The sequence below is a fragment of the Phyllobates terribilis genome, unplaced genomic scaffold, assembly GCF_046119375.1.
Source record: "Phyllobates terribilis strain yellow unplaced genomic scaffold, ASM4611937v1 Scaffold_1__5_contigs__length_1240528914, whole genome shotgun sequence".
Lineage (NCBI taxonomy): Eukaryota > Metazoa > Chordata > Amphibia > Anura > Dendrobatidae > Phyllobates > Phyllobates terribilis.
In genome coordinates this window covers 954,023,187-954,039,591 of record NW_027362761.1, presented here as the reverse complement: position 1 = coordinate 954,039,591, position 16,405 = coordinate 954,023,187, and the positions used below count along the sequence as shown (strand labels likewise).

General features: G+C 43.3%; 1 protein-coding gene across 34 annotated transcripts in view; it reads right to left on the bottom strand.

Annotated features, from left to right (window-relative positions):
* Positions 1-15,029, bottom strand: part of LOC141155441 (uncharacterized) — a 352,337-nt gene extending 337,308 nt beyond the window's left edge. For all 34 annotated transcript variants that reach the window (XR_012247541.1, XR_012247565.1, XM_073642309.1 and 31 more), the window contains exon 1: positions 14,898-15,029. Coding sequence is in view for 32 of the 34 variants with exons in the window: in XM_073642309.1 (XP_073498410.1) it covers positions 14,898-14,928 (31 nt within the window). In the remaining 2 variants the exon portion in view is untranslated. The remainder of the gene's footprint in view (positions 1-14,897) is intronic.
* Between the last annotated feature and the right edge of the window lie 1,376 nt (positions 15,030-16,405).

Here is a 16,405-nt window from a genome sequence, read left to right as displayed (position 1 = left end):
AGTGGAGGTCTTGGCACAGCTCCCCCGAGATCGGGAGTGTGCACAGACTGCGCTGGAGGGCCTCGCACGGAGGATGGCCCGGGTGCAGCGAGAGACGTTGGCGGAGTGGAGCCGAGAGATGGCCCAGCAGACCGAAACTCGTCAGCGGAGCACGCCACCCGAGACGAGGAGACAGACCGCCTCTGAGGATGGCGCAGGAGGACTGAAGGCCGGAGACGGCGCCGAGAAGGGAGCCGAACGAAAGGAGGCAGGTAAAGGGGACGTTTCTACCCCAAACCGGGAAACCGCGTACCTGCCCCAGCTCCCCGTCGCAGAGCCCGAAGTACCCCCTGCCGTGCCCGTAACCGCAACGTCACTGCCACAGACTAGGCCTCAACCGGAAGCCGCAGCCGCGACCCCTGTGACGTCACACGCCTCGACCCCGAGCGTGACCAAGCAGGAAGTACTACCAGCCTGGTCGCAGGGCCTAGTACCCCCGGGCGCCGCAATACCAACAGCGCCCCCTACCTCCGCGGAGCCACCGGCCTGGTCGCAGGGCCAAGTAGCCCAGGGCGCCGCTGTCCTTACGGTGCCCTTCACTTTCCAGGTGCCCCAGGCCTGGCCGCAAGGCCTGGGCAACCCGGGCGCCACCACCACCGCGCCCATAAAACCAAGAGTGCCGCATCTGGGAGAAAATCTATTTGCCCAGCATACGTGCCCGAACGGGTCTGAAGCTAAAGTTAATCACAAAGAAAGAGCAGGAGGACGTCGTCGTTGAGTACAGCAGAGTAGAAGCTGTATATAGTTGCCCGTCGGGGCACATTGAACCGTTGCTGCTATTATAGTCCCCGTTGGGACCAGAGAATTGAACTGTTACCCGTATTTCCCTTAATCCCTCTGACCGAGGACTGAGAGCGGTCATCCCTTTCCTAAATACCTGGCCGAGGACTGAGAGCGGCCATATCCCCTTGTATATAGTTGCGCTTCCTAAAGCGCCCCCTACCGGTTTTATAGGAAGACCATTTTTCTGGAGAGACTGTTGCACTTTTCCCGGGCACACGTTGCACAGTGTCCGGAGGAGGAGCTAGAAGCAAGAGAAGTCTACGAGAATGTTATTTAAAAAAAAAAAAAAAAAGTTTTATTGCTGATATATATGTTTTATATGTTTTTATTATGTTGTTTATGCAAAAATTGTATGTTTTGGTGTTTTCATATCTTACAGCCCGAGGACGTGCTGTGATTTACCAGGGGGGAATGTAGCACCCTGAGGATTCGGCTGCTACAGGGGTATTGCACCTCAACCCAGAGGTGTGGTATTCCACTCCCGGGTAAGGATGGCGTGTGGAACTGAGCTCAGAAAGCTGCATGCACTACACACATCCCATTTCCGAGGAACAGACCAACGGTACTCCCACTTGGAAATGTGCAGGTACGACCGAGTCTGTTCCTGGCTGGAGTGGGAGGGGGGTGGTACATCCCAGTAGTGTAGGGGCAGATAGGGGGAGCAGCCTGGGTAAAGTTAGGAGCTCATTGGGTGCTGGTCACCTGAGCTCACACATAGAGGGAGTATTTAAGGTGGGCACCATCTAAGAACAGGGTCAGTCAGTCAGTCAGCCAGTCTTTGCAGAGGAAGAGAGCAGAAGAGCAGAGCAGCCCCAGGCCCAAAAGAGAGAGAGGAGAAAGAAAGACCCAGAGGGGGAGACAGAAGGAACTCTGAGAACCCAAGTACAACCCTAGGGTGAAGAGTTGGCAACAGGGTACCGGATCCCAAACTGGTGGGGGCTAAAGCATACCTCAGCCAGAGACCGGAGGCTGTGGGCAGGATCTGCCACGGCCACCCACCACATCCACCCTGAAGGCAAACCACGTGTAGGGTCAGGGAACCCAAGGCCAAGGGTCTCCCAACAGAAGGCCCGAGGGAGCTGGACCTAGGTGGATCCCTGGTGGGGACGGCCAGAAGAAAGGACAAGAAGGAGGGCTCAGGGACACGCTCCGGACTTGCTTGGGGGTTGGCTGAATCCAGGACCTGGTGGACGCAGCACGGCTCGGGTGGTCACTCAAGGCCGGAGTGACCGGAATATCTGCAGTAAGTAAACACCCTGAACTGCACAACCCGACTCTGTCTTTAATTATCATCTACGCTGCACCACCACAACCCCCATCCTCTGCACCTGACCCCCTGAGGCCATACCCCTCCCGTTGGGGGTTATACTATCTAAAGCTGCACCAACACCATCAGCCTCAGCGGACCCTGCTGCAGCGGCGGCCGTAGTGACCGCAATCCAACGGGTGGCGTAGTCGACATAACAAACTTTGTAACATCTGTAGGACTGCCACATACTCTGAGCTTGACACCCTGGGCACGGACCGGGTCACAGCCACTCGGAGACTACAACCCCCATCTGATCCGGCTCCGGGTATTCCCCTAAAGAATATGGCCCAGGGGGCGCGTCATATGCATGTGTCTGATGATGTGTCACACACCACATGGACAGATAAGGTTGTAAAATGTTAAAATGACATTTCCTGGTGAATGCATTTGTCTTGGTTGAAAGCAATGCAAAAGTGCAAAAACGCATCAAAAGCGCTACGTGTGAACATAGCCCAAGGTGTGAAGGAGTATTTTTGTTTTTGGTTATTTATTTTGCCTTATATACAAGTCATTACCCTGTAAAGGATGTTCCTTAACATATTTCCCAGGAAAATCCATTTTGGTTTCGTTTTTGTATGTTTTGTTGTGCGTCCGTAAAAGTCGCATAATACTCTGACCACATTGTTGTTTGTAGTTATCTGGGAGTCAGAGATGCTTCCAGGGGTCTTCCCGATGTTGTTCCCATGTCATTTGAGCACTGTTCCCATCGATTTGGGTAATTTTTAGGCCATCTGCAGACCGCCGGGGGGAGCCGCCTGAAAAATTTCCCATAGACTTACATTGGGCTCGTTGCTCGGGTCGAGCACCCGAGTATTCCAATTTGCTCGACCCGAGCAACGAGTACCCGAGCATTTTAGTGCTCACTCTTCACTAGTAACTATATTTAACAGCAACCTCGTGTCAATAACTTTGCTAACACACTGTAATAAAATTTTAATGGAGGCCAGAAATGGTAGAATTTTCAGCGCACTTATATGTGATACGTGTGACAGACAAACCAGTTTTAAATAGCTGGCCTGGATTTTTAGCGTTGTAATATGTAAAGGATCTGGCTGTATTCTGCAGTGCCAACAAGCAAATGGAGCAGAAAATCGGTGTTCTCTGGATTGCTTTTTAAGCAAATAATCAGGATTAAGATCCAAAAAAAATTATTCCTGGTCCCTGATACATGGGGCTATTTCTAGAAATATCTGTAAAAGCACCAACAGCAGACAGAACTGGCTATATGCACTGCAGTCTGCCACATACACTGCCTGCCTGCCTAGTACTGATATCTATACAGCTGGATTAGTCCTCAGAAGGACTGTTAGTTGAGATGGATATGTGTAGAATATGTTGTGGTACACCTATGTGGTGCCCCTGCGGGTTCAGTCACCACAGAGGTACTGCATCTCACCCAGAGGTGTGTTACCCCACTCTCAGGTAAGGATGTAGTGCTACTCGGAACCCACACACCCGCATCCAACACACTCCACCCCGGTAGGGAAGAGTGAGATTGCTCCTAAGGCAGAGCACAGTCCCTGGTCCCTAGCTGGAGGGTGGAACCATGTAGTGGGTCTGGGTGGAGGAAGCAGGTGAGGGGACACTGTCAGGCTAGTAGTATAAAAGAGAGGGTGGAAGGTTCTGGAAGAGTTCAGTCAGAGGAGAGAGAGTTGGGAGCAGGAGCTCTGCTCAGGAGGAGTAGAGAGAGGAGAGTGGGCCTGGTAAAAGAGGCCCAGGAGAGAGAGGACGGGAGCAGAGGAAAGGCTCCAGAATCAGAGGGGATCCCAGGGGCACGGTGACTGCAGGAAGCCACCCGTGCGCCCGAATCTACACGGACATGGAGGGATCAGGCCGCAGAGGGGACCGGCCTCTAAACTAGTGGAGAATAATCAGGGTCAGCTAGATAACCGGAGGCTACTGTGCTTTCAAGGTGCAGCTGCCTACTACCACAATTACATTGCCAAAAAGGTGGCCACATAGGGTCCAGGGGACTGCACGTCGCCCGACAAGGCCTGAGGCCACTGGCTTGGGACACTGATCGTGAGACGCAGGGCAACAGGTTTGAGAGCCAGCGCAGGGAAGACGACCGTGAAAGGAACATAGAACGGGGTCCCGTTTAAGGACTCCTGAGAGACTTGAGAGTTGCTGAACCCCTTCCCTGGTGAACACAGGACGACGTGGGAGGTTACACACTGGCCCTGGTAACCTGGAGTCTTGAAGAAACTGTGAGTAAACCTTGAAGACTGCACCCCACTGTGTCCTGGAATTATTGCTGCGCCATCACCAGCCCTGCACTACACAGCACCAGCAACATCTACCTCATAAAATCATCATACACTGCCCTGGAGCTAAGCTCTGCCTGTGGAGAGCTGAACGAACTCTGCTGTGTCACCATCAGCTCCAGAGGATCTGCACCGCAGTGGCGGCTGCATATAGCCGCATACCACAGGTGGCGTCATGAACATTATCTCTATAAAAACTTTATTTCCCCTTTTACTTTCCCTTTAATTGACCGCCCTGGGTCACGGACCGGGTCACTGCCACCATGACATCCCCCAGCATCGACCGGCCCGGCTACTGAGTACCCCACGGCCCAGGGGGCACGTCACCTACACTAACTAAGAAACAAGCAAATCTCTCCCTAGCTCAGCAGCACCTCTCCTTACAGTGCCTAATTCCGGAGTAGACTGTGACGAGCATGACGGCACCAGGTCTGATATAGACCTGATGACGTTGTGCGGCCAGCCAATCACTGTAATGCCACAATTAACATGGCTGCGGCATTACTGTGTTTGGCAGACAATCCCTGCATGTTCATTGGCGCTCTAAAGAGCGGTGAGATGCTCGGGCGAGCACCGAGCAGTAGAGAGCATGCTCACTCATCACTATTCATGATGGATCATCCATCTCCTTAGCTTTGTGATACTTGGAATGCAAGCGCAAGTATGCAGCCAACCACCCACCCACAGGCCGCAATACTAAAGTGCCACATTTCTGGACTGCTTGCTTGCACTTGAAATGTTGCCTTTTAGGCTCGTGGAGGCGGAAGCTTTCCACAACCTCATGGCGGCGGCCAGGTGTCCATACTCGGTCCCCATCTGCCACTATTTCCCCCAGTATCGTCTCTGCCTTCCACAAGCACGGGTCCCAGAACATTACCCATGCCCTCCCCAGTGCACTTAAGTGGGAAGGCCCGCCTAACCACAAACACGTGGACAAGTGAATGGAGCCAGGGACGGTACATCTCACTGACGCATTCCACTAGGTTAATATTGTGGAAGCAGGGACCCAATGGGACCCTGGGACGGAATACGTCCTCCCGATGCAGAGGATTGCGGGTCCTGGGTCAATCAGAGTTGCCCCCACATTCTACAGCTCATGCACCACCTCTTCCTCTTCAGCCTCCATCTCCATCACTTGATTAATTTTTTCCAGAAGATATTCCAGATAGTTACATAGTTTATAAGTTACATAGTTTATAAGGCCGAAAAAAGACAAGCGTCCATCCAGTTTAGCCTATTTCTTGTGCACTGCAGCTATTCCGCAGCGTTGATCCAGGGGAAGGCAAAAAAAAAACATGCAGTATAGGCCAATTTACATCATTGAGGAAAAATTCACTTCCCGGCTCCAATCTGGCAGTCAGATTAAATCCCTGGATAAATTAACTATCACTAATCATAAGATGTAATTTTATTGTTCTCAAGAAAGGCGTTCAGGCCTCTCTTGAACTCATTAAGTGAGTTGGACATCACCACTTCCTCTCCCAGAGAGTTCCAGAGTCTCACGGCTCTGACCGTAAAGAATCACCTTCTATGCTGGTGCAGGAACCTCCTTTCCTCCAGACGCATAGTGTGCCCCCTCGTCTTTGTCACCATCCTTGGTATAAACAGGTCATGGGAGAGATCTCTGTACTGCCCCCTGATGTATTTATACATGTTTATGAGGTCTCCCCTAAGCCTTCTCTTTTCCAACGTAAATAGGCCTAATTTTGACAACCTCTCTGGGTATTCTAGTCCCTCCATTCCCTTTATTACCTTAGTCGCCCTCCTTTGTACCCTCTCTAGCTCCAATATGTCTTTCCTGAGCACCGGAGCCCAGAACTGTGCACAATATTCTAAGTGCGGCCTTACCAGCGCTTTATACAGAGGAAGAACAATGTTCTCATCATATGCCCCTATTCCTCTTCTTATGCATGCCATGACTCTATTTGCCTTCGCAGCTGCTGCCTGACACTGGGCACTCCAATTTAATTTGCTGTTAACCAAGATGCCCAGGTCCTTCTCCATGTCAGATTTCCCCAATGGTTTCCCATTTAATATGTATGGGTGACTGCTGTTTTTCTTTCCCATGTGCATGACCTTACATTTATTGGCATTGAACCCCATTTGCCATTTTTTGGCCCAACTCCCCAATTTATCTAAATCCTCCTGTAGCTGTGCCCTATCCTCATCTGTATTAACTCCTTTACAAAGTTTAGTATCATCTGCAAATATTGCTATTTTACTATGCAACCCTTCCACTAGATCATTAATAAATATATTAAATAATATAGGGCCCAAGACAGACCCTTGAGGCACCCCGCAGATTATGTACTTAAACTTTGGGGGTGCCAATAACAATAAGCAGGACTGTATGCTTAAATGAGAAGCTGCACACTGTTGCAGAGTTGTTGAAAGCTGTATCAGAGAACCTGGTAGCAGCTCTGAAGCTAGGCAAGCTCGCACATGTACCATGCCTGGCAAATGTGTTCAACTTAGTGATTCAGTGGTTTCTCAAAACCTACCCAGATCTGCCAGAGTGGCTTGTGAAAGTACGCTGCGTGTGTGCTCATTTCAGAAAGTCAGCTACAATTACCACCGCCCTGGCGGGGCTTCAGCAGCATTTGCAGCTTACAGCTCACTGACTGGTGGCTCAGTAGTTAGCACTGAAGCCTTGCAGTGCTGGGGTCCTGGGTTCAAATCACACCAAGGACAACATCTGCAAGGATTTTGTTTGTTCTCCCCGTGTGGGTTTCCCCCTCAGTTAAAAAGCAGCCATAGAGTATCCAGGAACCTTCACACAGACTTTTCTTAGCCAGGGCTGCTTCTCGGCAGGGTTGGACGGGTCCACCAGAGAACCGGAGAATCCTCCGGTGGGCCCCGGCTTCTCTTTCAGGGGAGTTCATAGCGCAAACCTTTCAGCAGCTATGGGGCTCTTGAGCGGAGGAGAAAGGTGGGCCCTCAGAATCAAATCCTCTTGTGGGCCCAATGTTATTCAGATTGACACTGTATCTTGTATTTCATCACTGCCATATTCTTTAGCTCGGTGAAAGAACTGGCATAGAGGGAAACCGTATCTACTCCGGCTGTCATTTCTCCCAGGAAGTCCTCTAATGCACCTTTTTGCATAAGCCCGTCCAACATCAACTCACACTTCTTGGTGGTGCTTCGACACACAAAGATCTTTCTTTGCGCATTGAATTTCATGACTACAGAGATGGGCAAAGGCCTGATCTGCTATGCAGGTTGAGAAATAACATGCATAGCACGTCCAATCCACAGTAAAAAAAAGCAGCCAAAGAGTGTCTGGGAACCTTCACAAAGACTTTTATTAGCCAGGGCTGCTTCTCATAGAGAGTTGTATTTCACCACAGCCATATTCTTTAGGTCGGATGAAAGGACTGGCATACAGGGAAACCGTACCTACTACGGCTGTCATTTCTCCGCCACCAGGTCCCGGCCATTGTCACACACAAATATACCTGGTTGTATGTTCAGCAGTGAAAAGTCACCTAAGCATTAAGCATATTATCTTCAGCAGGGCCTGTTGCCGCTTGGCCAAAGGAGTGCTGCAGAGCTTCCAGGTTGTGACTGATGTGGTCATTTCGGAGATGGAGGCCGAACAGGAGGAGGAGGTGCAGGAGCTGAACAATGTGATTATTACATTGAGGTTACATTGGCGAGTCTGTTTTTTATACTAAAGATCCGACTGTGTTTTTATTTATTTATTTTTTTTACGTCTCTTCAAATGTGTATTGGAGTGCGTCTTAATTTTTGTCAGCCCTTGAAATTGCTGCATATGCAATAACAGTAGGAGACCCACTCCTTAATAATGGGAAGGACAATTCAAATAGAGTCCATATTCTAGAATATTAACTGTATTATCTGAAATTCATTTACAGGTGAGGTATCACAGTATGGATAGTGTATTACACCGATCCAGCCAGGTATTATTGCCTTATACTGTGTGCTGCTGGTGCTGCCCAAAAAAAATTAAAATCTATTCTAATCTCCATCGATAACGCTGTTAGATGCATTTACAATAGGGAAGGGTGCTGCTAGGTGGTATCATCAGCTCCAGGTGACTGTTGTTTTTTTCATGTTCATTCTGGTTGCATAAATGTCTTCCACAGTCCATAACTTTTGTTTTTAGTATTTCTATGGCATTATATACAAGTCATTATCCTGGAAAGAATGTTCCTTAACATTTTTTCCATTTTACCTTGTTTTTTGTATTTTTTTTCAGTACGTAAAAGTGGCATAATACTGTGACAACATTGTTCACAGATATGCTATTTGTCAGTGACCAGCTGTGAATAGGTTTGAAACCACAACTGCAATACTTTAAATGGAGTGTAATATTTGACACGCTCACAAAAATTGCTGGATTATTACGGCAGTCATATGGGATCATGTCTGATCATTGAAAAAAGTTTCTCTGCTTCCACAATACATTAATGTGAATAAAATAAAAAACAAATGGCTGTATTCTGTGAATAAGCAAATGGAGCAGTAAAATGGTGTCACACTGCTACAAACTCTAAATGGAGGACAATATTTTCCACATTCGCTACAAATGACTGGATTTGTAACGCAGTTATATGTGATACGTCTGATGGACACCCACTGTTTTAAATAGCGGCCCTGTAGTTTACTATTCTTCACAGCAACCTCGTGTGAATAGCTTCACGGACATACCTCAACAAACTGTAACTGGAGGCCAGAAATGGATGAATTTGAGCCGCAGTTATATGTGATACGTCTGACCGACAACCGCGGTTTTAAATAACCGGCTTGTAGTTTACTATTCTTCACAGCAACCACATGTGAATAGCTTTACTGACACACTGCAACAAACTGTAAATGGAAGACAGAAATGGCTGAATTTGGATGGCATTTCTATGTGATACGTCTGACGGACACCCACGGTTTTATATAGCGGCCTTGTAGTTTACTATTCTTCACAGTGACCTTGAGTTAATAGCTTCACTGATACACTGCAACAAACTGTAAATGGAGGCCAGAAATGGCTGAATTTGTACCGCAGTTATATGTGATACGTCTGACGGACAACCACAGGTTTAAATAGCTGGCTTGTAGTTTACTATTCTCCACAGCGACCACGTGTGAATAGCTTCACTAACACTCTGCAACAAACTGTAAATAGAGGCCAATATTTTCCACGTTTACTAGAAAATTTCTGGATTTTTTTTTTGTCGCTGTAATATGGAAAAGATCTGGCTGTATTCTTCAGTGCTAACATGGAAATGGAGCAGAAAATGGTGTACTCTGGATTGCTTTTTAAGCAAATAATCAGGATTAAGATCCCAAAAAAATTAACCCCGGACCCTGATATCTGGGGCTAAGTCTACAAATATCTGTAACAGCAGGATCAGAAAGAACATGCTCTGGACCCTCTTGTGCTGCATATACTGCCACAAACCCTGTCTGCCTTGCTTTTTAAGCAAATAATCAGGATTAAGATAAAAAAAAATTAGCCCTGGACCCTGATATCTGGGACTATGTCTACAAATATCTGAAACAGCAGCAGCAGACAGAACGTGCAATGGACCCTCTTGTGCTGTATACACTGCCACAAACCCTGCCTGCCTAAATCCTGCTATCACCACTGAATATATGCAGCTGGATTAGTCCTCAGAAGAACTGTTAGTTCAGATAGATATATAGATATTTTGTGGAATACCTACACTAACTAATAAACAACCAAATCTCTCCCTCACGCAGCAGCAGCTCTCCCTACTGTGTCTGTTTCCAGGTTAGACTGTGACGAGCAAAGGGACACCAGGTCTTATATAGACCCGATGATGCTGTATGGCCAGCCAATCACTGTTATACCACAACCAACATGGCTATGGCATTACAGTGCGTGGCAGGCAATCCCTGCATGTTCATTGGCTCTCTAAGTAGTGCCAAACATGCAGGGGGGGGACGAGAGCTCCCGCCGAGCAACCACGGAAATACTCGCCAAGTGCCAAGCATGTCAAGCACAGTGATGCTCGAGTGAGTACCGAGTAGTGGCGAGCACATTCGCTCATCACTTAGTGATACTGCATCCACAATCTCTAAATGCGACATGGCATCCTTCCCTTCTGGCCCCTACAATGTGCCCAAACAAGAAGACAAAAGAAAACAACGAAAGAGGAACTACAAAAGATTTATCTTTAGAAATTCATATAAAGTTTATTATTAAAAAAATTAATCATTATAAATATAAGGCACAGAGGAGGGGGAAAGGTGAACTTGAGAAAAGTGGTAGCATAAAAAAGCTTCTCACAAACACTGTCACTACCCCAAAGGACCCCACATATACCAACTATTACAATCATATGACTCAGGCTTAAAAAGAGTACACCAAACTGTTGTCATAGCAACAGTGGTTAACAATCAAAGTCAATAATATATATATATATATATATATATATATATATATAGTAGTTAAGTAGATCATCTCTATAGTATATAAAGAGTAAATAAGAGGGAATTACTCATCAACTCCCTTCAATGAACAATCCCTGTAATAAATGCCAGTGAGTACAAGTAAGTATTAATTGCTAGTACATACCAGGGATTTCAAATCACGGAGTTCTATCCAGGAAGCCTGAGACAGGGGGACCCGTGGGGAGGGCACACAAGTGCAGTGAGATCCCCCGATGCACGTTTCGAACTCCCTTCTTCAGGGGGCATGTAGTGGCGAGCACATTTGCTCATCACTTAGCGATACTGCATCCACAATCTCTAAATGCGACATGGCATCCTTCCCTTCTGGCCCCTACAGTGTGCCCAAACAGTAGTTTTCAATCACAAACAGGGTATCGGCGTACGCAGGAGAAAATGGACCCCTCATTCTATTGTGCAATTTATTTTGTTACCCTTGTAAAACTGAGAAATTTGGGGGTGCAGTTTCCAAAATGGGGTCATTTTGGGGGATTTCTGCTGTCTTGGGACCTCTGGGGCTCTGCAAATGCAACATAGCATCCGCAATCTATTCCAACCATATTAATGATTCAAACATCATTAAGTGCTCCTTCACTTCTGAGCCCTGCCATGTTAGCAAATAGTAGTTGTCTAGTTTCCGGCCATATCTGGGGTATCGATGTACTCATGAAAAATTGCACAACAAATTGTGGGATCCATATTCTCCTTTTACTTTTGTGAAAATTAAAATATTTTATGCTAAAACAAATTTTTAGTAAAAAAAAATTTACTTTTCAATTCTTTCTTGCAATTTACATTAATTCCTCTGAAGCACCTAGAGGATTAAAAAACTTTCTGAATGCAGTTTTAAATATGTTAAGGGATGAAGATTTTAAAATGGGGTCTTTTTGTGAGGTTTATGACCTTTGGATTCCTTAAAGTCACTTGAAATGTGAAGTGGTCCCTAAAAATATAGTTTTGTAAATTTCATTTGAAAAAAATGGAAAATTGTGTCTAAACTTTTAACCCTTTAAACATCCTAAAAAAAATATTTTTTTTCTAGAATGATACTTATGCAAAGTAGACATGTGGTATATGTTATTTTTTAACTATTTTGTGTGATATGTCTATCTGTTTTAAGGGTGTAAAAATTAAAAGTTTGAAAATTGCAAATTTTTCTAAATTTTTGCTAAACTTTCGGTATTATCATAAAGAATTGCATATAATATCAATTTAAATTTACCACTAATATAAAGTACAATGTGCCACACAAAAACATTCTCAGAATTACCGTATGTTGAGGCATTCGATAGTTATTACAGTGGTCAGACTTGAAAGATTTTGCCTGGTCAGGAAGGTGAAAACCGGCTTTGGCATTAAAGGAGATAAAGATAAAGTGTTTGGCAAAACACCAGATGCACCAGAGACATGTGAACGATCCCATAGCTAACTATCAGTTTCCCTCTAATGTTTCACTGCCAAACCATAGGAAAAAGAAAAATTGTATGATCAAATCAAATCGGATGATCAGATCAAACTCAGCAATTCATCTGTGTGCTCCCTGATTTTTGCAGACTGATAGGAGAAGCTTGAGAAACCTCCTTCAGATTTTATTTAATTGGAGAAATATTAAATGAAACTCTGACAAAGCTCTGATGGTAAAAACGGACACTGACCAAAATCTCAGATGGTAAAAACTGACCAATTTTTGCTTTCGAGGAAAATCACTGAAGCCTGAAGAGCCCCTTATAATGACAGTAGCAAACTACAGTTCTTGGGGGCAGTGTCATTCTGAATCTGCTTCTTTTAGGGATTCAGGATGGTATATGTATTTTCTGCAGGATTAGGCTAAAATAGTAATCCCCAATACAACAAGGCACAAAGGGACCAGTCATTCACAACTTGGGCCTTTTCTTAACAAAAGTTTCACATATAACTTTGTAGATCTTTTTGATATTGTGTCTTGTATGTGCAATGATTATAAAAAATGTTTAATTAGACTAAGTGGATGGGAACATCTTCTGTGTAGAAAAAAAATTGGGCCTTCTGAAACAGTTTCTCTGATAAGAACAAGGAACCAAAATCTGACGCTGCTTATCTGTTTCTAATCTAAACTTTTGTATTTTGGTGAAAACATGGAATTACAATTTTTGGTACATGGTTCTAAATTTAAGAACATTTAGAATTATTAACTGATTGTAAAGCTGGCCATACATCCCAATTTTTGTTGCAACTCTTTAGGTATACTTCACGTTTGTACCAAAGAACAATGCCAACTCACTATCTGGTCCTTCTAAAGGAACTACAAAACACTGTTGCTGCATACTGAACAGTAAAATGCTTGTAATAAGATTAAAATAAAGGTGTGTAAACTGTTGAAAACAAAGCCAAAAATATTGCCAGATAGGAATATATTGAACCCACCATTTTCGGAGGGCCCACCCTCAGTCTTTACAAAGCATTGCAGATTCCGTTGAACATATGTGTTATTATTGACTCCAGCAGGCCTCAGTGCTCCGTGAATTGCTGCCATTTCTCTATGCTCATTAGTGTTTTCACCCCAAATCTCCCCTTATGCACTTACACCCTAAATGTTTAATTTTTTTACTTTATATTTGGAATTTGGCCAAAATATATCCAACCCATCAAAATAAAAAAACGAAAATATGCCTCATTCAGACACAAGTGATATTTCTGTTATGCAAAAATAAGGTCACAGTTTTTGATCCGATTTTTATCAGTATTTGTACATTGTCAGTTTTTCCATCAGTGTTTCATCACTGATTTTCTCATATGAAAAAATAAATAAATATCAAAGCTTCTCCCATCCACTAGAATATTAAAGTCATACAGTACATGAATCACACACAGATGACATTCTGCACTGTCAATGATTCCTCACTGACCTATAGACTTGTATCGGTAATTTTGACACGTTACTCTGATCAAAATCGGACATCTCTGTTATTTTTTGCAAACCACTGAGTGTGCAAAAAACCATGGTCATGTGAACATCCACATAAAATATTATGTTTAATGTTTCTGTGCTTTGTCTGTGAAAAACATGGATAGAACATACATTTAATGTCCATCTGCCATCTTTTTAACATATACTACTAACCAATTCAATAATCCTTTTCTTAAGGCCTCATTCAAACGTCCGTGAATCATATAGTATATGTAGAAAAGATGGTAAATGGACATTAAATGTGTTTCTATCATTGTGTTGTAGCACCTCTGGTGTATGGATGAGGAGACTAGGTGGGTTGCACTGTTGCTTTGCAGCCCTGGGATCCTGGGTGGGTTCCAAATAGACCAGGGTAGTGTTTGACAATAAAATACTCGATACCCTAAAGTCAATTTTAGGATTGAAGTAATTTTTCAATTTCCTTGTTGCTAAAACTACAGCATATCTGGACATCACAGATGAACCAGAAGAGATCCTCCTACTACGTCTGTCTCTCTCTAAAGGGCTCATAGCAGCTACATGTGAAGCCTCCAAGTTACCGAACTTATGCAGAGTAGACATGTGCTACATATCATGACAAAAAAAACATCAGAGTGCTACAATTTTTGCCAGTTTTGTGAACAAGTTTTAATAAATTAATTGAAATGATGTGGGATCAGGCCACTTTTGAAAAGTGGAAAAAAATGAATAGAAAAGTAACAAATGTTAGGTCAAATAACAAATTTGATGTATTTTTTTTCTACCAGAAACTCTGGAAAACAAATACAAGATCAGCAATGTTCCTTCAGGAAGGTTTATATAGAAAGGACAATATGTATGGATACACACATTGAACATCTACTAGCCAGAACAATGAAGAATAATGTTTTACCAAAGCATATATATGATGACAAACTATGATCACTAAAACTATAGCCCTTCTTTTATCCCCTAACATCACTTTAGGAACATAGATAACATACTGTATTTCACTATAAACTCCCATCAAGGAATCATTAAAAATCTTCAATGCAAAAATAAATAAACATTAATAAAAAATCTAACTTATAGACATATGTTGCAATTAATTTACCATATGCATAGTTCAGAATTATCATAAAAAATGTATTATACCGATGCTTACCTAAATACAAAAATGAAATAATTGGTGTCATCTTGAATTCTTGCTTTCTATGGCTTTGAAAGAAAGCCACTAAACTTCCTTTACAAGAGATGCAAGTTTATTACTGAATGCTGAAACCTAAAGCTTTCTTGTTTTTTTTTTATTTGATGTAACTGAAACTTTTCAACCAATCATAAGTAGCTTCTTGATCAACCACAGAGGCGGGTATGAAAAATGAGCAGCAGAATACAGGCTGATTAGCCACAGGAAAGATTAAGTCATATTTTCACCATAGATTTTACCTTCAAGCATGTTGCTTATGAGGGGGAGAGTATGTATTTTTTAACTACTTTTAACAGTGAAGGTTTACATTTCTACCAGACTGGCCGAATTAAATCTGACAATATAAAAACATAAAATAGATTAAAAATATTATACAATCTAAAACATTTAGCAAAAACATTTGCCAAAGACTTGTCTGTGATCTGTAACACCCATATCCTTATTTCATGTACTGCACACAAAGAATATCAGCCTGTATTGGGGGTTTTAAGTCACTTTTCCTTTGGTGTCTTGTGGGATTCGCTGATGCTTTTTGTGCCAAATTTATCAAAATTGCGAACATGAATTTTATACAAAGTCAAAAATGGTCTTTAACTACTTTTAAGTGCAAAAAATTCTGGCATGAATAAAATCAATGGCGTACATGTGCAACAAATGTTGCGAATTATGTAAAAGTTGCAAATAATGAATCAGGAGAAAACATTTGGAAACCCTAAACCCCACCTACAGTAGCGAAATAAGAAAAACACAGGTGACCACATACAAAATAGATTAAAAAAAGGCATAAATGGAAAGATGAATTTGGTGTAAAGAATAAAAAAGGCTCAAAATACAAAAAACAGGCACAAATGCAGCAATGAATGGGGCCTTATTTTTTTTTGCCCATTATGTCCCATGTTATTGTCGGGATCTAGAAATATTTTCTAGAATGCTGTCTAGATATGGCCTTTTCTGATCACCCACACTAGAACTGGATTTATATATTGTCTAAGTAAAATAAATGATAAGATTATTATTGTAACTAGAAATGTATTGATTGATATATAAAGAAAAGAATCTATTACCAATCACTGTATGTTAACACGATCACTTAGGGAAGTTTATTCAATTCACTGAAAATGTAACCTCAGTTTCATTTCTTACACTCCAACTTTGCCACTTCCTGTGCTGTCAATCTTTTCTAACGTACAATATAGAAATTACACCAAACACATTTTTCTATCTGCTTAGCTTTTCAGTTTTTTTCATGAGGCTCGGGCCATGCTGCAGACTAAGTAACACATGCTGAATATTTATAACTGTTTTCCATTGCTTTCTGTTTATGATTTAAATAATGTGCATTCACAGTTTTATAGTTATTAACCCCTTCACAACATATGACGTGTACTTACATCATACGTCATGTCTCTGATTTCGATGCGAGCTCTGACACTAAGCCCACATCTTTCCCCGCAGATGACTTCTGA